The 23,201-nt window shown below is 37.2% G+C and overlaps 3 protein-coding genes and 1 pseudogene across 3 annotated transcripts; 1 reads left to right on the top strand and 3 right to left on the bottom strand.

The window, feature by feature from the left end:
• Positions 1 to 111: 111 nt before the first annotated feature.
• Positions 112 to 1,581, top strand: LOC149044016 (uncharacterized). The gene is made up of 2 exons (XM_089210821.1): positions 112 to 364; positions 578 to 1,581. The coding sequence occupies exons 1-2, from the start codon at positions 112 to 114 to the stop codon at positions 1,579 to 1,581; spliced, it is 1,257 nt and encodes a 418-aa protein (XP_089066947.1).
• A 375-nt stretch (positions 1,582 to 1,956) lies between these two features.
• LOC149044015 (uncharacterized) lies at positions 1,957 to 3,564 on the bottom strand (annotated as a pseudogene).
• A 59-nt stretch (positions 3,565 to 3,623) lies between these two features.
• On the bottom strand, positions 3,624 to 4,837 carry LOC149044014 (uncharacterized). The gene is made up of 2 exons (XM_089209130.1): positions 4,276 to 4,837; positions 3,624 to 3,921 (listed from the first exon to the last, which is right to left on the bottom strand). Exons 1-2 carry the CDS (start codon positions 4,819 to 4,821, stop codon positions 3,760 to 3,762), a joined length of 708 nt encoding a protein of 235 aa, XP_089065256.1. The 5' UTR covers positions 4,822 to 4,837; the 3' UTR covers positions 3,624 to 3,759.
• An 8,046-nt stretch (positions 4,838 to 12,883) lies between these two features.
• On the bottom strand, positions 12,884 to 14,766 carry LOC149044013 (uncharacterized). The gene is made up of 4 exons (XM_089209150.1): positions 14,550 to 14,766; positions 13,813 to 14,004; positions 13,150 to 13,179; positions 12,884 to 13,046 (listed from the first exon to the last, which is right to left on the bottom strand). Exons 1-4 carry the CDS (start codon positions 14,677 to 14,679, stop codon positions 13,030 to 13,032), a joined length of 369 nt encoding a protein of 122 aa, XP_089065276.1. The 5' UTR covers positions 14,680 to 14,766; the 3' UTR covers positions 12,884 to 13,029.
• Positions 14,767 to 23,201: the final 8,435 nt, after the last annotated feature.

Raw genomic sequence — 23,201 nt, 5'->3', positions numbered from 1 at the left:
ACTTTACAGTTGCTATTGCATAGTGTATGGCAAAGTGAGGACTCTGTCCTTCGAGATTTCAAGACAGTAATAGAAGGCTGTTTTGACAAAAGTACGCTTTGTTTTCGTGCAATGACAAAGTACGAGGAAAGAAATTCCGTTGAAGTAACGATATCAAATTCATTCACTTGTCCTACCACTAAACTAACAAGTGCAGGAAGACCAGTAATCGTCATCGAAAGAGAGCAGATCGAATTCTTACGCGAACTGCATTTCTCCTGGGTAAAAATCGCTAGTATGTTAGGTATCAGTGAAAGTACTTTACGTCGAAGAAGACGGGAATTAAATTTGGATGATGACAGCGAAAACTGGACCGCATTGTCAGGTGCGCAGTAATTTACAGACTAAGGTTATCTATACTAGTAGCTTATTTGGTTTAATGCTTTATATTATCAGTGTGTTTGGACAAGGGTGATATAGTTTCGGGTAAAATAAATCTTAGAAGCCATACCCTTAGTCAAAATATTTTAGGTTCCCCATCTCACTCAATGATGTACGACACTTCAAACTTTGTAATTAAACTAGAACTTCTTTTCAGATTCTCAGCTTGAAGACGCTGTCAAAGAAATTAGAAGCATTACTCCAAACATTGGACAACGAAGATTGCTTGGAGCTCTCCGAGCAAGGGGATTTCGAATCCAGCGATGGAGGGTTCGTTACTGTCTTCGTAAACAAGACCCGCTTGGGACAGCACTTCGCTGGAGTACTCCGGTTTACCGTCGAAAGTACTCTGTACCAACGCCAAACGCTTTGTGGCACATAGATGGAAACCACAAGCTTACCAGGTACAGGTTTGTTGTGCATTGCTGTGTTGATGGGTATTCAAGGGTTATTGTGTATGCCACCCTAACTGATAACAACCGAGCAGATACAGTGTTGGAGCTCTTCATCAAGGGAGTACAAGAGTTTGGCTTACCTTCAAGAGTAAGAAGCGATCATGGACTGGAAAATGTTAGAGTGGCACAGTACATGTTGGAAAATAGAGGACTAAACAGAGGAAGTATCATAACGGGAAGCTCTGTCCCCAACTGCCGCGTTGAGCGTGCTCACAATGATGTTTACGCTGGTATCCTTTGTCACTTTGCTAATATCTTTAGTGGAATGGAAGACATGGGTCTTCTTGACCCATTAAATGAAGTACATTTATTTTCATTGCACTTTGTATACATACCAAGGATGAATAGGGCATTGCAACACTTTACTAGTCAATGGAACAATCACCCTGTCTCCAGTGAACATCAATTATTTCCCCTACAAATTTTTGCCTCTGGGATTTTGGAAAACATACACTCTGGATACTCTGGAGTTGAGAGTATTCTACATCCAAATGAAATTCCATTGTATGGGTTTGATCCAGATGGACCTATCCCGTTAGACGACGACGATTACCAGGTCTCAATACCAGCAGTTGATGTTCACCTCACACCACAACAACTGCATATCTTGGAAGTCTCCTGTCACCCTTTGAATGACGATGGTGAACATGGTAGAACTCAATATTTGAGATGCATAGACATCCTCAGGAATCCGTTCAAAATATAAGAAACTTGGCTGGTAACTATCTTTCAAAACAGGTGTTCCCAGCATTCAATTAACCTGAAATTCGTTGTTTAGAGAGTGAAAACAGGGCCAAGAAAATTAAGATCAATTAACGCCTATCAAACAGGTACCACTATTACAGATTGAAAACGTAAACAGTGTTAAATTTATTAATTGCCTTCAAATTGTATCAATCAGAATAGAACAATGAATGCAACTTAACCTTTACAACAGTCAAGAAAAAATACATTAAAATCTCAACAATAAAGTTCTAAACAACTGCGCTCACTTGAAAATGTCAACTTTGAACAGATAACAATATATTAGCTAACGATTTCCCAGTTTGATTTACTGGAAAATAATATGTGCACTGTTGTTAGATGTTTTAAAATCGTAAATACCCATCCAAGGTAGAAAACATAATTTCACTACAAAAATGAATTAACAGTCTGTTCTATCAGCTTGCCATCATGATGGTCTTCTTTTTGTCACAAGGCATATTACACAATATCCATTTCCCAATAATCTGATGCAAGTATTGCACTGAACTCCTCTCTAAGTTCAGGAAATGACTGATAAGTCGAGGATAGCTCCAACACAGTATGACAAGTGTGGGCAATTGGTCGGCGACCCAAACCAGATAAGTTGGTAAAATTTACTTGGACTGCATCAAAAAGCATTAACTCAGACCCACTGATAAACCTTACAAACTTTGATAATTTCTGAGGCGTGTCAAGGCCCTTTATATACCGTTTGAGAAACTTAAGGCTATCCCTTTCCCCATCACTCTCAGGGTTTGCCTCTAGGCAACTAAGGATTTTCTTGTGGATGGTATTAACAATTCATACCTTTTGGAAATTGCTGCAAAATCAGGAAAACTAGGAAGGAGTGTGGAAACTATATCCTTCCAGCAGTCTGCAATATACTGGTGCTTCTGCAGCAGCTCATTATGGGCTATTTCTTCAATAACTTGAATAATATTCTCAGAATTTACCATAATTCGACAGTCATAGTTACTATAAACTTCTAAAAGCTGGGACATTTCATCTTCATCATCCCACTTCATATCACCAGCAAGGCACTTGTCAATCAAACATTTTTCATCAACTGAAATGTAATTTCTAAAGGATTGAGTCAGCATAGCACTAGTTACAGCAGATTCCCCCCAAAAAAGACAGGCAAGGAATGTTTGAGACAGAAGGACTGGTAGGTATTGACAGGTTAAATATCCTTTCACCAAAATTCTGCCAACAGCAACCCATTCATCCCTTTGATAATCATGTCTTACAAATGGTACACGCTCATTTTCTCCAACAAAAAGGGAATCATATGTTTCTTTCCAAAAAAGAGAGAAAACATCTCTGAGCAACCCAACACCTCTGCCCACTTCTTCAACTCCCCTAGCATCAATAACAATTATCTCTATGTCCTGACTCATAATTAATGGATCTCGGAATAAGTCAATCAAATCCTTCTTAATATTTAGCCTGTGCACTTGGATGATACGTTTTGGTAACAGTTGAGGTACAGGTACTGATACAGACACAGGTACATGCTCAGATGATGCATGAACAATATCAGAGTTACTGCCTGTCTCTACATCATTTAACTCTGTATTTTGATGTGATGTTTCTGCTTCAGTTGGAAATGGTACACAATAAGGTTGTGCAGCATCCTGGCAGGGTTGGGACACCACAGCTGCATCTGGCCTCCCTTCACTCTCCCCAAATGAAAGCAACAGAGAGCTTCTTTGTGCTCCACTAACACTAAAAGGAAATATCAACTTGTCACAAACCATAAAAAAGGGAACTAATTGGCAATGATGTAACAGACTATGAAGGTTCATCTTTATACAAATATCCACAATCACATGGAGTTGCAATAAACCACATTAATTTATGTCCTGTCCTACCAAACAATTGAATAAAGATCTGAGCAAACAAATAAATAAATAAATAACCAATAAAATAAATAAATACACAAATCTGTTTGGAGACAAACTAGATAATATTTCCAACAAAAAGCCATTGTCATGCCTAGTAGCATGATCTGGGATGCCAGTCTATCATATATAAGATGATTCCACTGCAACGGGAAGCTACCTTTGCAGTGAGGCAAAAAAGCTAAAAGAAATCTATACAGGTTTTATCTTGTTCAATGCAAAAATTCACAAGAAAAAGTTCACCTTTGACTGTTATCTAATGCTGAATTCTCTAGCTCCTCTTCAGTTTCACCCTCATCTTCAGATTCCAAAGGCACCCGTGATCTAACATAAACAGCTCCTTGACCAGCCATCCTGGTCACTCTTTCTGCATCCAGAGTTATTAGCTTTCCATAGCATGGCTAGGTTAAGAAAAACACACATTACTTGCACGCTTCTTGCAAAAGTCAAGGGTAAATCTAATGAAAGAGTAGTTAAGTTAAACTTATATCACAAGGAAGGAGAAACGGGTGGGAGCGGGGCAGTACCAGAGGAAATCTAAAATAACCCAACAAATTCTGCCAAAAATTCGAAGTCCATTACCCGCGTCACTGCAGGTATCCTCTTATGTGGTTAAATTTTTGGCAAAATAGTATAAATGCGTATTTAAAAATAGTGCAGCCACAACAAATGTACAAACTGAACAGCAATGATATTATTAAAGCATTAAACGTAGAACAATGTTTAAACTTATATCACAACGCAAAGTTACCCACCTTGACATATTCAAATAGCAAAAGCTTTGGAAATCGATTCAATATAGCAGCTTTGAGGGAATGTGCATCCCAGCTCTTTTCAGAGGGAAACTCGTGGCAGACAAGTTCTCTCTCTTCTAAATGAAGTCGGGTTGTATGTGTAGGCACTTTGTTGATCTTGGGACTGGGAATGAGGACTAGATCCTTGTAAACAAGTGTCTTGGGTGGGCGGCCTTTGGTCGACTTAATGGTCTGCTTTGACCTTGCTGGTCTTCTACAAGTGCTTTTCCCACTAGCTCGGTTCGAACCAATTGTCGGAAAGAGAGTGGCAAGCCGAGCTTGAATAGAACTGTTAGAGGCTGGCGACGTTGAGGACTGAATGGCAAGTTCGTTCGACTGAAGTTCCTCGTTGTTTACCTTACGATCCCCGTTGTTCGGCTGACCGACAGAGACTGACGTTGAATTCATCCGAGGTATTACATTTCTCGTAAAACCAGGTCTCAAATTACTTAAAATCTCTAAAGTATCCGCGGCCGCACGACAAGCAGTCGATAACTCTTCCTCCATATAGCCGAACGCCAAAATGGCGGAAGGGAAAAAGTGTAGCGTGGTCATGTAATCACGCGTTGCATACTAATTAGAAAGGAAATAAAATTCCCACTCGGAACGAAAAAAAACATATGGAATGAATATAAAAAATATAGAACGCATATAAGGTAAAGAGAAAAAAATAGAAAATAGATGCGTTAAACACGTGTATCTAAATTGATAGGAAGAGATTTAAAAAATATAGAAGGAAAATGAAAAATAAAGTAGCGAAAAAAATATATCTACATAAAGGAAATAAAAAATATGGCAAAGGAAATGGATGTATTGTATATTAAGGTTGTTTGAATATTGACCGGAAAGGCGCGCCATAGGATACCTTGGATTCTTGGATTCATGTTTTGATGATGACATAAATAATGATGTGAATTCACTCTATGTAGAAATAATCGACAAGAATCGAACAAGAATGCACGATTTGTGGCCGAAAGTTTTCGAGGAAAGAAAGACTCGAAACCCACTTGAGTTATGTTCACGGCGAAAGTGAGAAACAACACAGGCTAATCACATTAGGAAGTATAAGAGATACCTAGATGATCCCAGTGTACCAGTACCCGAATCAACAAGGCTTGACCACAACAAGCGTTCAGCAACACGTTCCAACACAGCTAGCCATCTCGATTCCTAAGTCGGTCTTTCCACTGAACTAGCAGTGGTGCCAACAGAGTCAAGTGCGTCTCATAACGGAGAAAACATTTGCACGAGAGACAGAAGCAACTACATGCGATTACAGAGGTGCATTGGAATTCTCGTCTGCAAATGGTTATGCACAGTCCGAAGCGTTCCCGAGCTTGGAAAGGGGTGGAGAGGACGAAGATACAAGGTTGTCATTTCATACTACAAGTAAAATTTTATACCAGACCTACAAAGTATTGAATAATTTTGTTGATCGCTCACTCAGAGAAGAACAACAAGTAAACTTTAGAGCTGTTATTATTGAACTGTGACTTGTACTTTTCATTTTTATGTAAAGAAGGAATTGTATTTTGCACCAAAAATGTAAAGGAGTAATATTTTTTAGGAGGTCCAGTGATTGGGACATTTAAGAAATAAAGTTAAGAAAAGAAACTCGGTTTGTACTTCTCACTACTAACAAGTCTTGTTTTAAAAATATTTTCAGATCAGAGTTTCAAATAAAGCAAATTGAAGAAGTCATTAAAAGGTGTATTTTCTCGAAGGGAACAGTGACCACCTCTGTCATGTTCGCATGCCAAATATTTGTGGAGTGTGTGGATGATCCATAAGTATTGAAACTCTCACAAAAATGTTTTGTAAGAATAAAAACAGCAAAACAATATTTTCGTGGGTGGGATAAAGAATCCCAGGTGGGATATGTAAATCCTGACCAGGATCCCGGGTAGAATGCATAAGTCCCACCTAAGATCCCGAGTGGGATGCAGGAATCCCGCATTAAATGCAGGATCCAAGGTGGGATCAAATTTTCATCCCAGGTAGGAAAGGTGGGATCCCACCACTTAAGGCAGGATCCCGCCATTCCCACCTGGGATCCTGGGTGGGATTTCCGGGATCCCGCCTATATCCCACCTGACATTTTGCCTGGGGATCATAATACAAACTGTGATTGAACAAACCTGACTGCTTAAAGAAGCCCTCCTTAATGAAAACAAAATAATGTACGCAGCCCTTTTTTTCAGTAAAATGTATGAAAAAGATGTGCTAACTCCAATATAAAAGTCATTCACCATAACAGTGATTTCCTAATCCCCATGCACTTTTTGTTAAATTATGTTTAAAATGAATGTCCTTTCCCTTATAGCTATCTAAGGCCTTGTCTGAGCTCGTAATATATATATATTTTCAATCTCAGGTGTCATGGAATCCAGATATAAAATGGACAGGCTCCCTTTTGACAACCTAATTCGAGGCCAACAGAGAAAGCTGCGAGCCCAGCAGAAAAAGACGAACAGCAGCTAAGTCTGCAGTTAAGAAAACCTTAACTCAAATTTATTGTTACAGTTACAACAAGATTTTAATTAAAAAATCAATTTTATTTTACTGTAATTAACCCCTTCACTCCCCAGAATGCTGATTCAAAATTGAGAAGGAATCTTTGAATTTCAATGTGCAGAATCAACAAAAACAAACACTAAAACATGAAAGTGCTGCTTGACAGCTTACATTGAATGTTCACACACAAGAGTTTTATCCGAACTTACCGAAGTTACATCCACATAAAATCAAGTCAAAGCCTGTCTCTGGGAGTGAAAGGGTTAAGTACCATTGTATCATCATTCCAAATTAAATTATTCATTCTAAGACTATTTTCAGAAAAAGTATTTATTGCAATAAATATAATTCAAGATATTGTATCTTTTCAAAAAGAATCAACCGATTTTATTAACAAATTGTGTCAAACCAAATTTAATGATTGATTATGACTATTTTATTTGAATAGCTGTTATTGAGGATTTAAATTTGTTAGAAGTTTTCAAGAAAAGAAAAAGAAATCAAATTTTATCTTAATATTACTACATGTTGATGTTAATATACCATCAAAAATATTTTACATGTAAACTTTAATTAAGCTTGTAAATAAATTTCATTGAATACTTGAATTTTAGCAGGGATTTTTTAATTTTTCATATTTTATATTAGTAGCCTCAAATTTTTTTGCTCAAAATTCCCAGTAATTCATTCCTAGAAATTCCTAGGAATTCCTGGGTACTCCAAGTCCTGTTGGCTATAAACTGGGAATTTCTGGGAATACCTGTAATTGAGGATAAGTTCATATGAAGTTTTCAAGAAAAGAAAAAAAGGTCAAATTTTATCCTAGTATTACTACATGTTGATGTTAATATACAATCGACATATGTTACATCTAAACCTTAATCAAGCTTGCAAATAAATTTCATTGAATACTTGAATTTTAGCAGGGATTTTTTAATTTTTAGTATTTATTTTACATTTTTTGCTTAAAATTCCCAGTAATTCTTAAACATTCCCAGAAATTCCTAGAAATTCCTAGGAATTTTTTAGATTTACAGCTTTTCATGGAGATTCATTGGTGCTTTGAGTTGGAATTCCTAGGAATTCCAAGTCCTGTTGGCTATAAACTTGGAATTTCTGGGAATTTTTGGGAATTTTTGGGAATTTCTGGGAATTTCTGGGAATTTCTGGGAACAATCAAGAGGTTCTTCTGTTGATTATCATTTCCTTTACTCTCATGACCTTAATGCTTGATTTAGGGGTGATATTGAAAGGAGAAATTAGATGCTAGTCACTCTCAAGGATTAAAGGTTTAATAACTGTACACATTTTAAATGCTCCTTGCATTTGTTGGCAACAATGTTAAAACAAACAATAGTTAAAACAAACAAATGAACAGAAGACAGTGAAATGAGGGCAACTGTAAACTTTACTGTATGATAGAAAAAAACATCACAGAATACTTAAGATGGGAAACTTGAATTGTGCCAGCCAATTTCCACTATTGCCCTAGATGTTTTTGATCAAATAAAATCTAATCAGTTGTATGGTTCACCTACAATGTTTCAAATCCCCTGCAGTGTAGACTTATTTCTTCACAGATGTCACCTGGTAAAAGCTAGATTCTTAAATTAGACGTCCATAAGAAAAAGTACACATTGAAAAAATCACACAATCCTTTAACTCCCATGAGTGACCAAGACAGAATTTCTCCTTACAGTATCAATACAACATCAACCATATAAGTGATGGGAATAAAGAAAAATATCAATTTGAGGATAATTAATTGATCCAATACTAAATTCTCTGAGCTAACATAAGAATTGTATGGTTGACAGTAAGGAGAATTAAAAATTTGACCTGGGAGTTAAAGGGTTAAGTGGTGGCATGATTGATTTGTGATATTTAGAATGACAGAGGCAGGGAAAAATACATCGAGTTTTTTCCTATGAATAGATGTCCATAAGAAAGTACACATTGTCAAAAAAATCACTGATGTAGTGCTGTGATCAATTTGTGATATTTTGAATGACAGAAGTAGGAAAAACAGATTGATTTAATTCATATCATGCTTCATTATGGTTTGTTTACAAATCACAAGAGATATATGAGAAACTCTTCCAGTGCAGCGACTTTGTTATTGGAATCCGATAAGACAATGTTCTTAGTAAGTCTCATATTTTCTCGTTGTTATGGACACTTTAATTAGTTTTTAAATACATTGCAGCCGCAGGAACCAAATTAAGGAGATTATTTCTTGTCCACCCTACGCCTTAGAGTTTCTAGAATACCCAAATCCCTATGGATATGGTGTTCCATCCCACTTGTTTGAGATCCCTAAGAGAACGATCTATGCATTAGCTGCTGTGACTTCCAGTGACACAAATCGTACGTCTACAATAAAGGAGGCGTTTATTTGTACTCTGCAAAGCTACAATAAGGATACTATATTAATTCTTCCTGACATTTACGCGCCACAAATCACATACAAACGTTATTCTTAAACGCTTGTTCAACATTATTGATATTGTCAGCGGAAGTAACGGAAATATTAAAAGTAAACTGCATTAAGTTGTTTTAGGATTAATTTCAAGAATTTGACAATATTTGCGGTTATAGCTCTTAAATAATTGTTGGAAGTTCTTTAGTCTTCGATTGATTCATGGACAGGCTGTCTATTTTGGACAATTTTCAACGATTCTCCTATAGGAAATGTATTTTTATGTGCGATTGCATCAAGTCGGTAACAACTGTAAAAGAAGATTTTAGATATATGAAAATTCACATATTTGCACTGCGGTGGAAAGATGAAATTAGAAGATCCTCGCAGCTAAGAACACTACTGAAACGAGTAGTTGTAAGTAGGACCTGGAAAAAATTTCAGGTCCGTACGGGATTTGAACCCATGACCTCTGCGATACCGGTGCAGCGCTCTACCAATTGAGCTAACAAGCCAACTGGGAGCTGGTCAATGAATTGGGTACAAATAAACATCCGAGTGAATGAAGATTTTAGATATATGAAAATTCACATATTTGCACTGCGGTGGAAAGATGAAATTAGAAGATCCTCGCAGCTAAGAACACTACTGAAACGAGTAGTTGTAAGTAGGACCTGAAAAGCTGCGAGGATCTTCTTGGGTTCAAATCCCGTACGGGCCTGAAATTTTTTTCAGGTCCTACTTACAACTACTCGTTTCAGTAGTGTTCTTAGCTGCGAGGATCTTCTAATTTCATAAACTGTAAAAGAGTTGTAACCAATGTTGGTAGATTTGGAATTATTTCATAATAACCCGTAGCAACATTAGTTTTGATATTGCTTACAAAATGAACGACCGACTGTCAGTGTTAGTTTGAGCTACACATGATGTTGCATTCGTGTAGCCTGCTTAGCAGACGTTTATTTTTTGTTTGTTTTTCATTCCCTTTGAGGCTTGTCAGCTTGCTCAGGCGCTCCCTAACAAAATCGCCAGCTACGTAGACTAATTATTTCGACTTCGTTTGAAAAATCGTCTTTTTTTTCCACAAAAAATCCCAGTTATCGGTCAAGTCGCCCCTGAAGAAGCTCAAGTCAACGCTCTAATAGCGTTTAGTCGAATTAAATCAATCATCCATTGACCTTTAACTGTTCTCGGGACTCGCGTCTTCTATCAGATCATAAACAATCGAAGATCGTAAATGCCACATTACCATGACAAAGAATATGCTTATTCTGTCCCAAAATTTTACATTGGCGTAATTATTATTATACGAATATAATTATATGATTATTCATTCCATGAATGGACTTTTCATAGACTCTAAAGTAAAGTCTGGTAAACTTTCGTGTCCCTTTTGAGACGCTGATCGCTTCACAAAAGGTCACGAAAAGTGACTAACTTACTTACTCACCCACCAACGACATGACTACAATACGGTTGTGGCTCATCAGTTTTCATCAAAAGTGATAAATAAGGTTCGCACTATCATTCAGTGCCAAAGGAATTGTGGGTAACTGACATCACATAATCTTTGTGTTGTCACGCAGGAGGAAATAACTTGTTGACGAAGGGAGTTCGCGTGTAAAACCAAACTCATTTATCCACCTTGTCTCCTGAACTGGCTGGAATGAAGTTTGTCATCGTCCCATATTTCACTACATTTGTATTTGTGGTTGGTTACTCAGGTAAGTTGTTGTCCTAAAATTGTGTTACCAGCATAAAGCCTAAATTTTATTGCACCATATGTACAAATGGACCGTTCCTCAATTATACCTAATCGTTTTACCTCTAGAAAAATAAATGACGGAATGTCAATTCTTGTGTGACTAGATCGCATGCACATTTTGGACCGATTAATTTCCATTGAAAATAACCGAGTAATGTCAGCCTTATTTACTATTGGCAACCTACTAAACATGGAAACCGAAACTATCAAGCGGCGGCTTTGGACTAAAGTTCTCCCAGTATTACGCTTCATAGGTGACCTAACATTTTTAAGTAAGTAACCGTGACATTATGTTCATTGATAATTAAGTTTAATACCATTTCTGAAGAGATTCTACAAAACTATTCTTTCGATGAATCTAGAAGCCTTACATTTCTGCATCAGTGCCGTTGATAAAATGACCTTGACTTGTTTCATGTCACTAAATATACAGAAATGCAAATTTTCCAAAACAGCGAGTAACTAAGAAGCTCTCTGTAGTCAGACAATTTCAGTGTCTGGCGTTTGTTAGATATTCTTATTGAGCACAGATGTTTTCTTCCAAGTCAGTTGTTTTTACTTTATGCGTCTGGAATCACCCTTTGCTGCTTGGGGAGAAAATACAGGCGCGTCAGCCTGAAAGGATCTGTTAATTTTTTGACAAATATATGAACCTGAATATTTAATTTTCAGCACCGCATTTGCAATTTCGATACCATGCGTACTTTCCGCTTTGTTCATAACTCTTAAATTGTAAATTTGAAAGGTTCAATCTCTTTCCATGCAATTTAAGTTTAAGGCTAGGAAAAGCTGATTAAATTAATATTGTGTCTTAGATGGAGTAAGTCCCATCGACGTAATCAAATCTTAAAGAATGCTTAAAATACTAGTGAAATAGTAATCTCTGTGAGAGCGGTTAAGGGCATTTCGTATTGGAGCAAAATTTTCCGTCAAACTTTGTCCATCAAACTACATTTAGGAATAAGTAAATAAACCACAATGCTTCTGGAAATACGTAAAAGTAGAATTTTCAGAGCTCTTAATATTCAAAGCAGCAAATAGCCCCTCTTTTTACCTCTTTCGATATTGAAAATTTCCAAAGTCGACAAGCTTACTTCTCCTAACAAACTGTACGCAGCAAAAGATCGTTGGTATTTCTAAATTGTGTGATATCATAGAGGGTTAAAAAACATGTCAATTTTGATATGTGTTTATTTGGAGGTGATTAGAAGGTTATTTAGAAACACCTACACAATACTTTATCTTTTATGGTTGATATTTATCAAGTTCAGACTAGGCCACTGAGAACTCCAGCTGATTTGACTGAGATGTTAGAAAGCAAAGAGATATACAGGGGTGGATCCAGGATTTTGAGTGAGTAGTTTCCACCCGAGGACCCACTCCTGCTAGGGGGGTTCAGGGGCATGCCCCCCCGAGAAAATTTGAAATTTGGAGCTCTCTAAAGGCCATTTCATGCATTTTTAGAAAATTAAATTGCCCCCAAAAGACTAAAAAAGCATGTAATCAAAAAGGCAAAAAACATTTATTTTTCTTGAAAGTACTACAGGAAACACTCTGATCTACAAATATTCCACCTTTAGCTACTGTGCAAACCAGTGTATATAGTGTTTTCAGGAAGGCCAAGTCATCACCAAGACTTTTCACACTGGAAAACATCACCTCCCAGTCAGGAAAATCAAGATGTGGAGAAAAAAAAACGAACCAAGTGTTAGTGTTTTTGATAACAAAAGAAAAACAAGCACAATTGATGATATAGTTTAAAGATTGATAATAAAAATCTACTTGCCTTTTTCATCCTTGGGACCACAGGCTTACCATCCATAAAGCCCTTCTCTCTCTCAAATTTCTTCTGTGTTGTGCTCCTATAATGAATGAAATGAATGAAAGCCAGGCTCAATAAATCCAAATGTTTAGCAACACTAAAAACAACATTTCCTGAGCTGGCTTTTATTCATTTCATTTATAGGAGCACAACACAGAAAAGAATTTGAGAGAGAGAGAAGGGCTTTATGGATGGTTAGCCTGTGTTGGGAGCTGGAATTCAAAAAATAAAACAATTATTAGAAAAATATAAATTATAAGAATCATAAAATGATATACAAATTGAAGTAAAATGATAATTTGAAATAATACTAGCCTTTCTTCATCCTTGGGAATTGCTGTGAAGCTGGTTGAGTTCAGTGAAAATATTTGTTAACCATTTAAGCTTAACATGAAAACCCAATGTCAATGGAAAATCATCACAAGTAAAACAAAATAGAAAATAACCTTGAAATGAGTTGAAAAAAGTTATACAGGCACCAGTTTGAGCTTCTGTACTGTTCTCCATCAGTTTAAGGATTATGAGACTTAAAGGCCATAACCCAGACAGAACATAACTCACAAGTACTCTAGAAACAGCTGGTGCAAAAAATTATTACAAAATGTTTGCCATTCTCATTCTCCTAGGATGTAACTCAGCAAATAAATCTATTATACGTTCAAGGTCAAAATCCATGTCTCTGTGGGCATGCATGCTCACAAGATGCAGATGAAATTGGAATTGTGATCAGGACTTTCAGCATGGAATAGATGTTGACATATGCATCTTTGTCAATATCCTTCAGTGTAGCCTCCAAACTGTCAGGAATAATATCTCCTCTGTTATCCCTCCCCTTCCACAATCTCTCCCATAACAAAAGCTCTGCCTGTAATCCTGCATAATTTGGTATGTCCTGTCTGTAATGGTTACAAAATTCCAAAACATTGGCCTTCCAGGCAGGGTCAGTAGCTAGTAAAACAGAGGGAATAATCGAAATACCTTTATAGCAAACAAATACATCATCCTGGAATCTGGTGTTGAGCTGCTGGAGTACATGGTCAAGAAAAACTCTAGTGAGATTGATCTTGAAATACCCCTCAGGAGTTGCAGCAGGAGCATTATTTCTATGCATTTGTCTCTGGGCTATCCTTGGCATTTCTGGCTGGACTGCTACTTGTCTTGCAATGGTCACTGCTTCCTGGTAGAGATTATGATGTCTGTTATCAATGTCAGTACTCATGTCTTCAAGGACTGATTTCAAAAGAGCAAGTTCATCTTTAGCTTTTAGAAGATCCATTGCTTTTTGTTGCAGCTTCACTGTGAGTGGTCTAGTTAATCCCAAAATATGTCTGACAATAACAAGAGAAACAATAAAGGAAAAGTTGATTGCATTAATTAAGGACTGAGCATCATGTCTGCTTGTTGGATTCCAGGTTGCATCATTCTCTTGAAATCATTCATAGCAGTCATAGAAAAATTGTGAATTTCACAATTTCCTAGCGAGTGTTTGGTTAAGCGAGAAGCGGCCGAAGTCCAATTTGTGAGAGGAGACTTCAATAATTTGTCTAACTTATTAGCGTTTCGCCCACACTGAACTCCAAAACAAACACAAGCTAAACAAAATGCTCCATCGAAATATTTGGAGTAAGCTAGCCATGGAAATCTTTTCAGCCAGCCCGAGACAAACTTACGAGATTTTCCATTTTCCATTGACACGGGGAAATCAAAAAGCTCACCTGGTTTCCACACGTTTTCGACGAACTCCAGCTTCTGATGCGGCGAGTAGTTGTGGATCTCGTCGAAAACTAGGCCAATGTCGAAGGGAGAACAATCCTCCCTCCGACAAACAGGATCTCCGCGAGTCATAACACTAGTATTTTTTAAACGTTTAACAGTAAATTCCGTCGTTAACCCCTGAGCAAGTTCAAAAGTACTTGTATTATAGGAGCAACGAAAGAGACCCGCTGGGGAAGGAACTGCCCTTTTTATACTTTGTCAGTAGTTTCCAAGGTAGTTTCCAATCACAACTAGCCAATCAGAAGAGTGTTTTGAGTGAGTTCCGATGACGAAATCTTTGTTGGCCAATCGTGAGGGGTTTTGACTGTGTTCCGCCTGTTATTGTCACCAAATAACAAGGACTTACACCCACCGGTTGCGTAAAGATTGGCTCCACGAACATTTTCCGACGGCTTCCGACGGTTTCCGAGGTGTAATCGAAGCTCGAAAGGCCAGCGCGTGATCCGGAGCGCTCCCGAACGCCTCATGACCGCAATTAAAACGAAATTAGTCATTCTAAACGTATTTTCTTTAATAAATAACTGTAAAACAGGAAGATGGTTTATTTCTGGAAGACGTTTAGTGATTTCCACAAAAGTATCAGTAGTTTCCAAAGGGAAATTAGAGTGTTTTCCAAAAGTACTTTTATCAACATTTAACTAGGTCGGAAAAAATTTGAGTGAGTTCCGGAAATCAGGTAAACTACCCTGGATCCACCCCTGGATATAAAATCATGCTGCACTTATTATCTTCCTTTGCTTTGGTGATTTTGTTAGCGTGACGCCGAATAATGCAAATTATCTCCTATCGTATTAAATCAATAGTTCGATAAATTTTAAAGTTTAACTATTTTAAAGGTGAAACTATCGTAGGGCAGAGGTTTTAGAACGAACGGATTGATACTCTAAACATTTGAAACGGCCAAAATTTGGCAAATTACGAGGGTCTCTACGAAAAAAATGGGTGATAATGCTCTAATCACTGTCAACTTAGCATAAATGCTGAGTTTAATGAATAACAAATATGAGAAAATGATAGGACAAAATTTTCAATTTCCTAGGAGATATGGGATCCCTTTTGGAAAACCCCCATTTGTTATATCTTTAGTATAATTAATTAGCTAACTTTGCCTGGCTTCTGCGACAAGCGAAAACGCTATGTGCAGATTCAATCTACTGGGCCATGTTCTACATCAATCAAATTTTTAGATAATAGAACTGTTTTAACTTTTTCATTTCATTAATTCCCTTACCTCGCCCTAAAATAAATAGAACTTTTTCTGCTTCGGACAAAGTCCACAAATAAGGGCCTTTTTAAGGCCCAATATCTCCGGTGACCACCACTTCTGGTCATAATTCCTACATGGGCAGTGACAGCCGCCATAACTTGACAAGTTGTTTTCAGAGCTTTCTCGAATTATGGCGGCTAAAACATGAAAAAATCCGTATGGCTGACAGACTGTGTTTTTGTGATCATGATTAAATGCATTTTTCATCTTAAGAGTTAGCGCCAACACACTCTACAATTGTTATTCGAGGATATGTAAATTCATTTATTTTCATTCATTAATGAAGTCGGCTTTTCTTTTCAGTAAAGGACTATTGTGTTCATATAAGAACAAAATAATACATGGTTGCTTGTAGATATGGAATTTCTCTTCTCGTGTTCAACTCGACATCTCACTAGTTTGCTGCCCTCAATCGTGAGCTATCGAGTGAAACACTCGAAGAGAAATTCCATATCTACGCGCGCCCATTTATTATTCTTTATTTATAGAGCAGTCCAGCCAGTGAGTGAATGAATTTGAGTAGGTGAGAGTGATGATGATGGTTCTAGCTCCATAGCTTGCACCTGTGGTGCCAGGATCCTTTGGATCTTCGAACTGCTTTGAACCTCCTTTCATTTTTTCTTCTCTCACTCTCCCGTTATGTTCAACAAGTTTTTTTTGCCAGCTGCAACACGTCTTGGTTTTTTCTGTTTTTTTGTTTCGTCTTATTTTTATCAATTGAAGTCACCTGTTGAGCCTCTACAAGGCCTGACCGAAGGCTAATCGGTGCTTCTTCAATCTTAGGTTCTTTACTATCCATTTTATTTGTTAATATATAATTTTAAGTTCCTATCAACTTTTTCAAGTTCGTACTAAGTTCTTATTCGAGTTCCTACACAAGTTCTTATCAGGTTCTTATTAAAGTACTTGAATAAGAACTAAATCAGCTTCTTCACAAATATTATCCTTTTCCTTATCATTGACTAAGGGCACTTCAACATTTTTGGCAGCACTTGCGATTGCCATGTACCTTCCATACTATAGACTCAATCCGACGACAATCATTCCGAGTTTTCTCTTTACCATCAAGGTCTTATTCAAGTTCTTATCAAGTTGTTATTCAAGTTCTTACACAAAGTTCTTATCAGGTTCATATTAAAGTACTTGAATAAGAACTTGATCAGCTCCTTCACAATTACTATCCTTTCCCTTATCATTGACTAAGGGCACTTCAACATTTTTGGCAATGAGAAGAGCAGCACTTGCGATTGCCATGTACCCTCCATACTTTAAACTCAATCCACCGACAGTCATTCTGAGTTTCCTCTTTACCATGAAGTCCTTCAGAAGCTTTCCTTCATCAGCAAAGAGAAAATGTTACACGAGAGCTGAAGAAACGTATCAGCCATTGCACCGCAAGCCTTTCAAGACAACAAAGTTTCATATCTCTTGAAGTACTTTTCAACATCTTATTCAGTAGGCTCCTTGACTTAATTCTGGGTGAGAGATACACCAGTCATTTCCTTTGCTTTACCACTTGCAACGAGAACAGCTAGCTGCTCTCGATGATCTGGCCCTTCGGAGCTGGGCTAAAGCCTTGCCCCTTCGAGGCCCGAAGCACTTGCTGGTTCAATCTCGAGGATGTTCGGAGTTCACATCATTAACAGCAGCTTTTTCATTAATACCCATTCTATATGTTAAATTTCAAAATATATACCGAAGGGATGATGAAGTGAGAAGATGAGATGTGAGCCACAAATTGAATTTCGCGGAAAAACCCCGTCAGCTTCACAATCCACCTGTAGAGTTCCGCCTCCTTTGGTGTCGCAATGGCTTGAAAACCAGAGATGTCGACAGAATGACGGGTGAAATCCAGAAGAGAATCCTGCTAATAACCATGCAAATCGTTTCAGCCCCTCATGGTCAAGACAGGACAAGTTTGATCAAAATAATCCCATCAGGCCACCAACATGTTTCTATTGCAGAAAAGGTCACCTGATTTCTAGCTGCGCAGGAAAGTGGAGAGTGGCGCAGAAACAAAATAGCGTGGAGCCCAACCCTAATGGTTTTATCATTAAGACGTTGTCTTTATCTGCTGTAACTGAAGATACACCTCCCCAAGTTCCAAGAAAGAAGACTCAGGTAAGTCCTATGAGTGAAGTCAGTGGCTCGACCAAATCTTTCATAGATATATTTCAGCCCTTCATTCACGATGGTTCCGTGTCGTTGTCGAGTGATATGTCCGACTCCACACAATCTAAATTAGAGAGACACTGGAGCCTCCAAGTATTTACTGTTGAGTGACACTTTGTTGTTTTCTTAGAAGTCGTCCACTGGTGCTAGTGTTCTGATCAGAGGAATCAGTTCCGAGTATACCCCAGTGCCACTTTATACAGTTTACCTAACATTAGATCTTATGTCTGGGCCTGTGAAAGTTGGAATATAGCTTATGTTACCATTTGAGGGAGTACACCTTATCCTCAGAAATGACCATGTAGTAAACAAAGTAGTTGTTAATGCTATTATCACCGAGAAGCACAGTTCAGATAAGTCTCCAGATCCAGTGGAGAAGAGAATTCCCGGTCTATAACCAGCATGTGTCGTGACGCGAGCCATGAGTAAGAAGAAAGAAACCAGTGACGAAGAGGTAACATTAGCGAACACCGTCATCTGCTAAGTCTTTGAGGGTGAGCAACCAAATCTCTAAGTTCTGAGCCTGTAGAGGTCCCTTCTAAAAAGAGTTTAATGGGACAGGTTGAAAAGATGTCAACCTCTCAGCTCTTTGCAGAACAACATGAAGACCCGGAAGTTTCACCTATCTTTTCAAGTAGTGTTAGTGGAGGCGAAGTCTTGTAGAGAAAGTGGAGACCACCTGATGTTCCCGCTGAAGACGAGTAGGCTGTCAAGTATCGGGTTGTTGTCCCAAAGACCTACAGATAGGAAATTTTAAGCATAGCGCATGAGACCCCCTCATCTAGCCACCTGGGTGTCAACAAAGCTGCCGGAAGATCTTAGACCATTTCTAATGGCCCAATCTAAGAAAAGGTACAGCGGAATACTGCAAATCGTAATTAAATTTAACTGTGCGTTAAAATTCTGACTAATAAGACTAACGCAGCCGAATCAGGAACGAAATACCTCACGAGGTAGTTGCATAACAAAAAAAAAAGGGTTGAACCCGATGACATTTGTAAAAACTCAAAACATGGTTAATCACCTGCCAAATATATGTAAAATGACAGCTAAACGGATACGCGAAAATTAACTTGAAAACAATTAAATATGCTAACGCGGCGCATCAAAATATTTCCATATCTATTTATGGTACTATCTATTTATGGGACTGCTGTCATCTTCCATTTTAAGACTTTAAAGCCCTTTGATTCCCAGTTGAGTATTCTTCTGCAAGTCTTCTCTTCCTTTGCAGAAAGAAGGAAAAACTGGATTGATGTTTGTTTTTGCGTTCGGTCCAACAAAATTGTTCTATATCGATGGTTGGGACTGTTTCACGGTCGTTTTTAAGAGTTTGAAGGCCTCTCTTTCCAGTTAAGTATTCTTCAGCAGACTTTCTTTGCATTTGACAGACCCCTGAGGGTGTATTTTGATTAAAGATGGGGCGAAAAGAAGCCCCGAATATTTGAACTGTGGACAATAGCACGACCTTGAGGATAGAAGCAAACCTAGTCGGAGAGGCAGGGAATGATATCTTTTTTCAGACCAAAATGTACTCCACTAAGTTCAATTACCACTTAATTCAAGTTTAATGCAAAAATACCGTGTTTCTGTACGCAGCAGAGAAAAAAAGGGAGCTTACCTATTTACCGTCCTGATTTTAATTTAAACATGAGGGTGTGAGGTTACAGAAATCCACTTCTAGTCTAGAGATATTGACCTGAATTTTATTTCTCCTTCCTTCATATTGGTGGTTATAGGGTCAGCGTACCTCAAATTATCCAAATGCGGCACTCATCTCGAATGTAACTGTCTAAAATTTCTGAGACCTGCGACGCAAGCAGCTTTATGGCGTTTCCTCGCTTGATCTTTTTAACCACGAGAAACATATAACTGTGCAAACGATTATTTCATTCACCGTTTGTGTCTTCTTTAGTGATTGTACCTCATGATATTTCGAATATGCTGGTTGAGTGGACCAAGAGGTAACCTTTCTAATAGCAACAAACTTTAGAGTGAATTCCTTGTTCCCAAAATTTTGCCCCAAGGGAGTAACCCTTGCGAACTGAATTCCTAGGAATTCTCAAAAATTCCCAATTATGCAAATGACCCTTGCAAACTGAATTCCCAGTTTTCTGGGAATTTCTGGGAATTCCTAGGAATTCTCAAAAATTCCCATCTATGCAAATTAACTCTGATTTAAAAAGCTTGGAATTACTGGGAATTTCTGGGAAAGGAAGACTCCAGTTTTGTGAGGACTTGGAATCCCTAGGAATTCCTAAGAATTCTCAGCTTTACTAACTACCTATAATTTAAGAAGTGAGGAACTCTTGGGAATTGCTGGGAATTGAATTTGAGGCAATTTTAATACCCTGAGGTCCACATAAATTCTAAGAAATTCTCAATACCTTGAATGTGAAGGTTTTAAGAAAAAGAGTAATTTCAGAGGCTTAAAACTTTGGCTCAATAAAAGGTATGCTATACAAAACTTACCAAGAGATATACATACAAGTACATGTTTATAACTTAAAGATCATGAAATTTATTACTCAAACTAAGTTTTAGTAAATCTTTATATTAATATGGATTTTCTCATGAACCAGCTGTCAGTTATGTTAAATGGAAATTGCCAACTTCCACAATAATTAACAATAATTACATTGTTATCTTACTTCCCTAACCTACATTACTGGTTGCCTTTGTTAGAAAACCTTGGAACAGTCAAGCTCAGTTGCCTCAAACGCTGTCAGAGACTTTTTGTTGACAATACTTTTAGTAGAAATTTCATGCCTTAGACCAACAAATTCAACACCTAATTAATCTTTCTTTTTTCATGATTGTTGTTGCTGCTTTTTTTCAGTTTTTTGCTCTATTTTCATGACTAATTGCTGTAATTTGTTTTCCTGTTTTTATTCTTACAAAACATTTTTGTAAGAGTTCCAATACTTGTGGATCATCCACACACTTTGCAAACATTTGGCATGCAGACAAGACAGAGGTAGTCAATGTACCCTTTGAGGAAAAACACCTTTTATATGACGTCTTCAATTTACTTTATTTGAAACTCTGATCTGAAAATATTTGTCAACAAGACTTGTTAGTAGTGAGAAGTACCAACCAAGTTTCCTTTCATAACTTAATTTCTTAAATGTCCCAATCACTGGATCTCCCAAAAAAATATTACATCCTTTTATTTTTGGTGCAAATTACAAGTCCTTCTTTATATAAAAATGAAAAATGCTAGTCACACTTCAGTAATAACAGCTCTTAAGTTTACTTGTTGTTCTTCTCTGTCTGTCAGCTATCAACAAAATTGTTTTATACTTCGGGCAGTGCATAACTATTTGTGGACCAGAGTTCCAACGCACCTCTGTAATCGCATATAGCTACTCCTGTCTCTTGTACAAATGTTTCTCCTTTGTAAGACGCACTCTACTCTGTTGTCAATATAACATTTCTAAAGATAGCTTTTATTCTGGTTCAATGGGAAAACGAGAATAGCGTGAGTGTTGTAAAAGAGAAGAAAGTCGTTGGCGCCGTGGAGTTAAAAGTAGGGACAACAGTTGACATATGGACCGGTACAAACAAGGGTCGAGTGGCCATCTGTAAAGCTACGATTTTGAAAGTTTGTGGTGAGTAAAAATTGCGATATTCGTTGTGATCAAAATCTTATAAAAGAATAGTTGTAGCGGGTTGAATCAAGCTTACATAACGCTCGGCGCAACTGAAACTAGAATAATTCTGAGAATCGAATCGGTCACTTGCATGCCGCAGTTTCTTAAGCTTATGCTTTATAATGAAATAAACCTATCAGTAAGGTTTCAAGATTCCTCTAGTCACGGTTGGGAACATTCAAGATTCATAACAAACTTTAGTACATAAAGATGCCCTCCTTGGTAAAAACAAAATAATGTATTCAGCCCTTTTTTAGTAAAATCCATGAGAGAGATGTACTAACTCCAATATAAAAGTCACTCAATATAACACAGATTTCTCAATTTGAGAATCCAATGAATGCCCTTTTCCTCATAGCCATCTTAAAAGCCTGGTCTGAGCTTTAAACATACATATTTTAATTTTTTTTTTTTCAAATTCAGATGTCAAGGAATCCAGATACAAAATGGTCAAGGTTCTTGTTGATAACCTCATTCAAGGCCAACTCATTGTGAGTCCAGGAAAAAAAATACAAACAGTACAAACAGCAGCTAAGTTTGCAGTTTAGGATAACTTCATTCTAATTTATTGTTACAGTTATAACAAGATTTTAATCAAAAAATCAATTTTATTTGTCTGTAATTAGCCCCTTCACTCCCAAGAATATAACTATATAAATACAACTTAGGATATTGTATTTTTTGGAAAAGAATCAACAGATTTTATTCACAATTTGTGTCAAACCAAATTTAATGATTGATTAGAACTATTTTATACGAATAGCTATAATTGAGGATTAATCCGTATGAAGTTTTCAAGAAAAGAAAAATAAATCAAATTCCATCCTAATATTACCACACATTGATGTTAATAATTAATCAAAAATATTTTACATGTACGCCTTAATCAAGCTTTTAAATAAATTTCATTGAATACTTGAATTTTAGCTGGGTTTTTTTAATTTAAAGTATTTATTTTATATCATTAGCCTCAAATTTTTGCTTAAAATTCCCAGTAATTCTTAAACATTCCTAAAAATTCCCAAAAATTCCCAGAAATTCCCAGAAATTCCCAGAAATTCCTAGGAATTTTTTAGATTTACAGCTTTTCAGGGAAAGTCATTGGTTCTCTGAGTTAGAATTCCTAGGAATTCCAAGTCCTGTTGGCTATAAACTTGGAATTTCTGGGAATTTCTGGGAATTTCTGGGAATTTCTAGGAATTTCTAGGTTTTTAGAACCAGAGGTGTTATGGTTGGGAATTCCTAGGAATTCCTAGGAATTCCCAGTCCGAATTTACCGTGAAAATTCACACCTTTATTCCTAGGAATTCCTAGGAATTCCAAAAGCCATTTCGCAAGGGAAAGTTGATGCAACCCATGATATTTTGAATATGAAAGTAGAACCTTCTCTTCAATAGTTAGCTTTTCCTTATTTATTTAAAGTTTGACTTGAGTAAGGCCTATTAATCAGCTGCTGTTGTAGTGTAGCTTCAAGTTTTAACGTTTTGACCGAGCTGCGG

This window comes from Pocillopora damicornis, chromosome 6, assembly GCF_964200805.1.
Source record: "Pocillopora damicornis chromosome 6, jaPocDami1.2, whole genome shotgun sequence".
In the NCBI taxonomy this organism is placed as follows: Eukaryota; Metazoa; Cnidaria; class Anthozoa; order Scleractinia; family Pocilloporidae; genus Pocillopora; species Pocillopora damicornis.
Note: the sequence above shows the minus strand (reverse complement) of the source record. Positions and strands in the feature narration are given on the sequence as shown.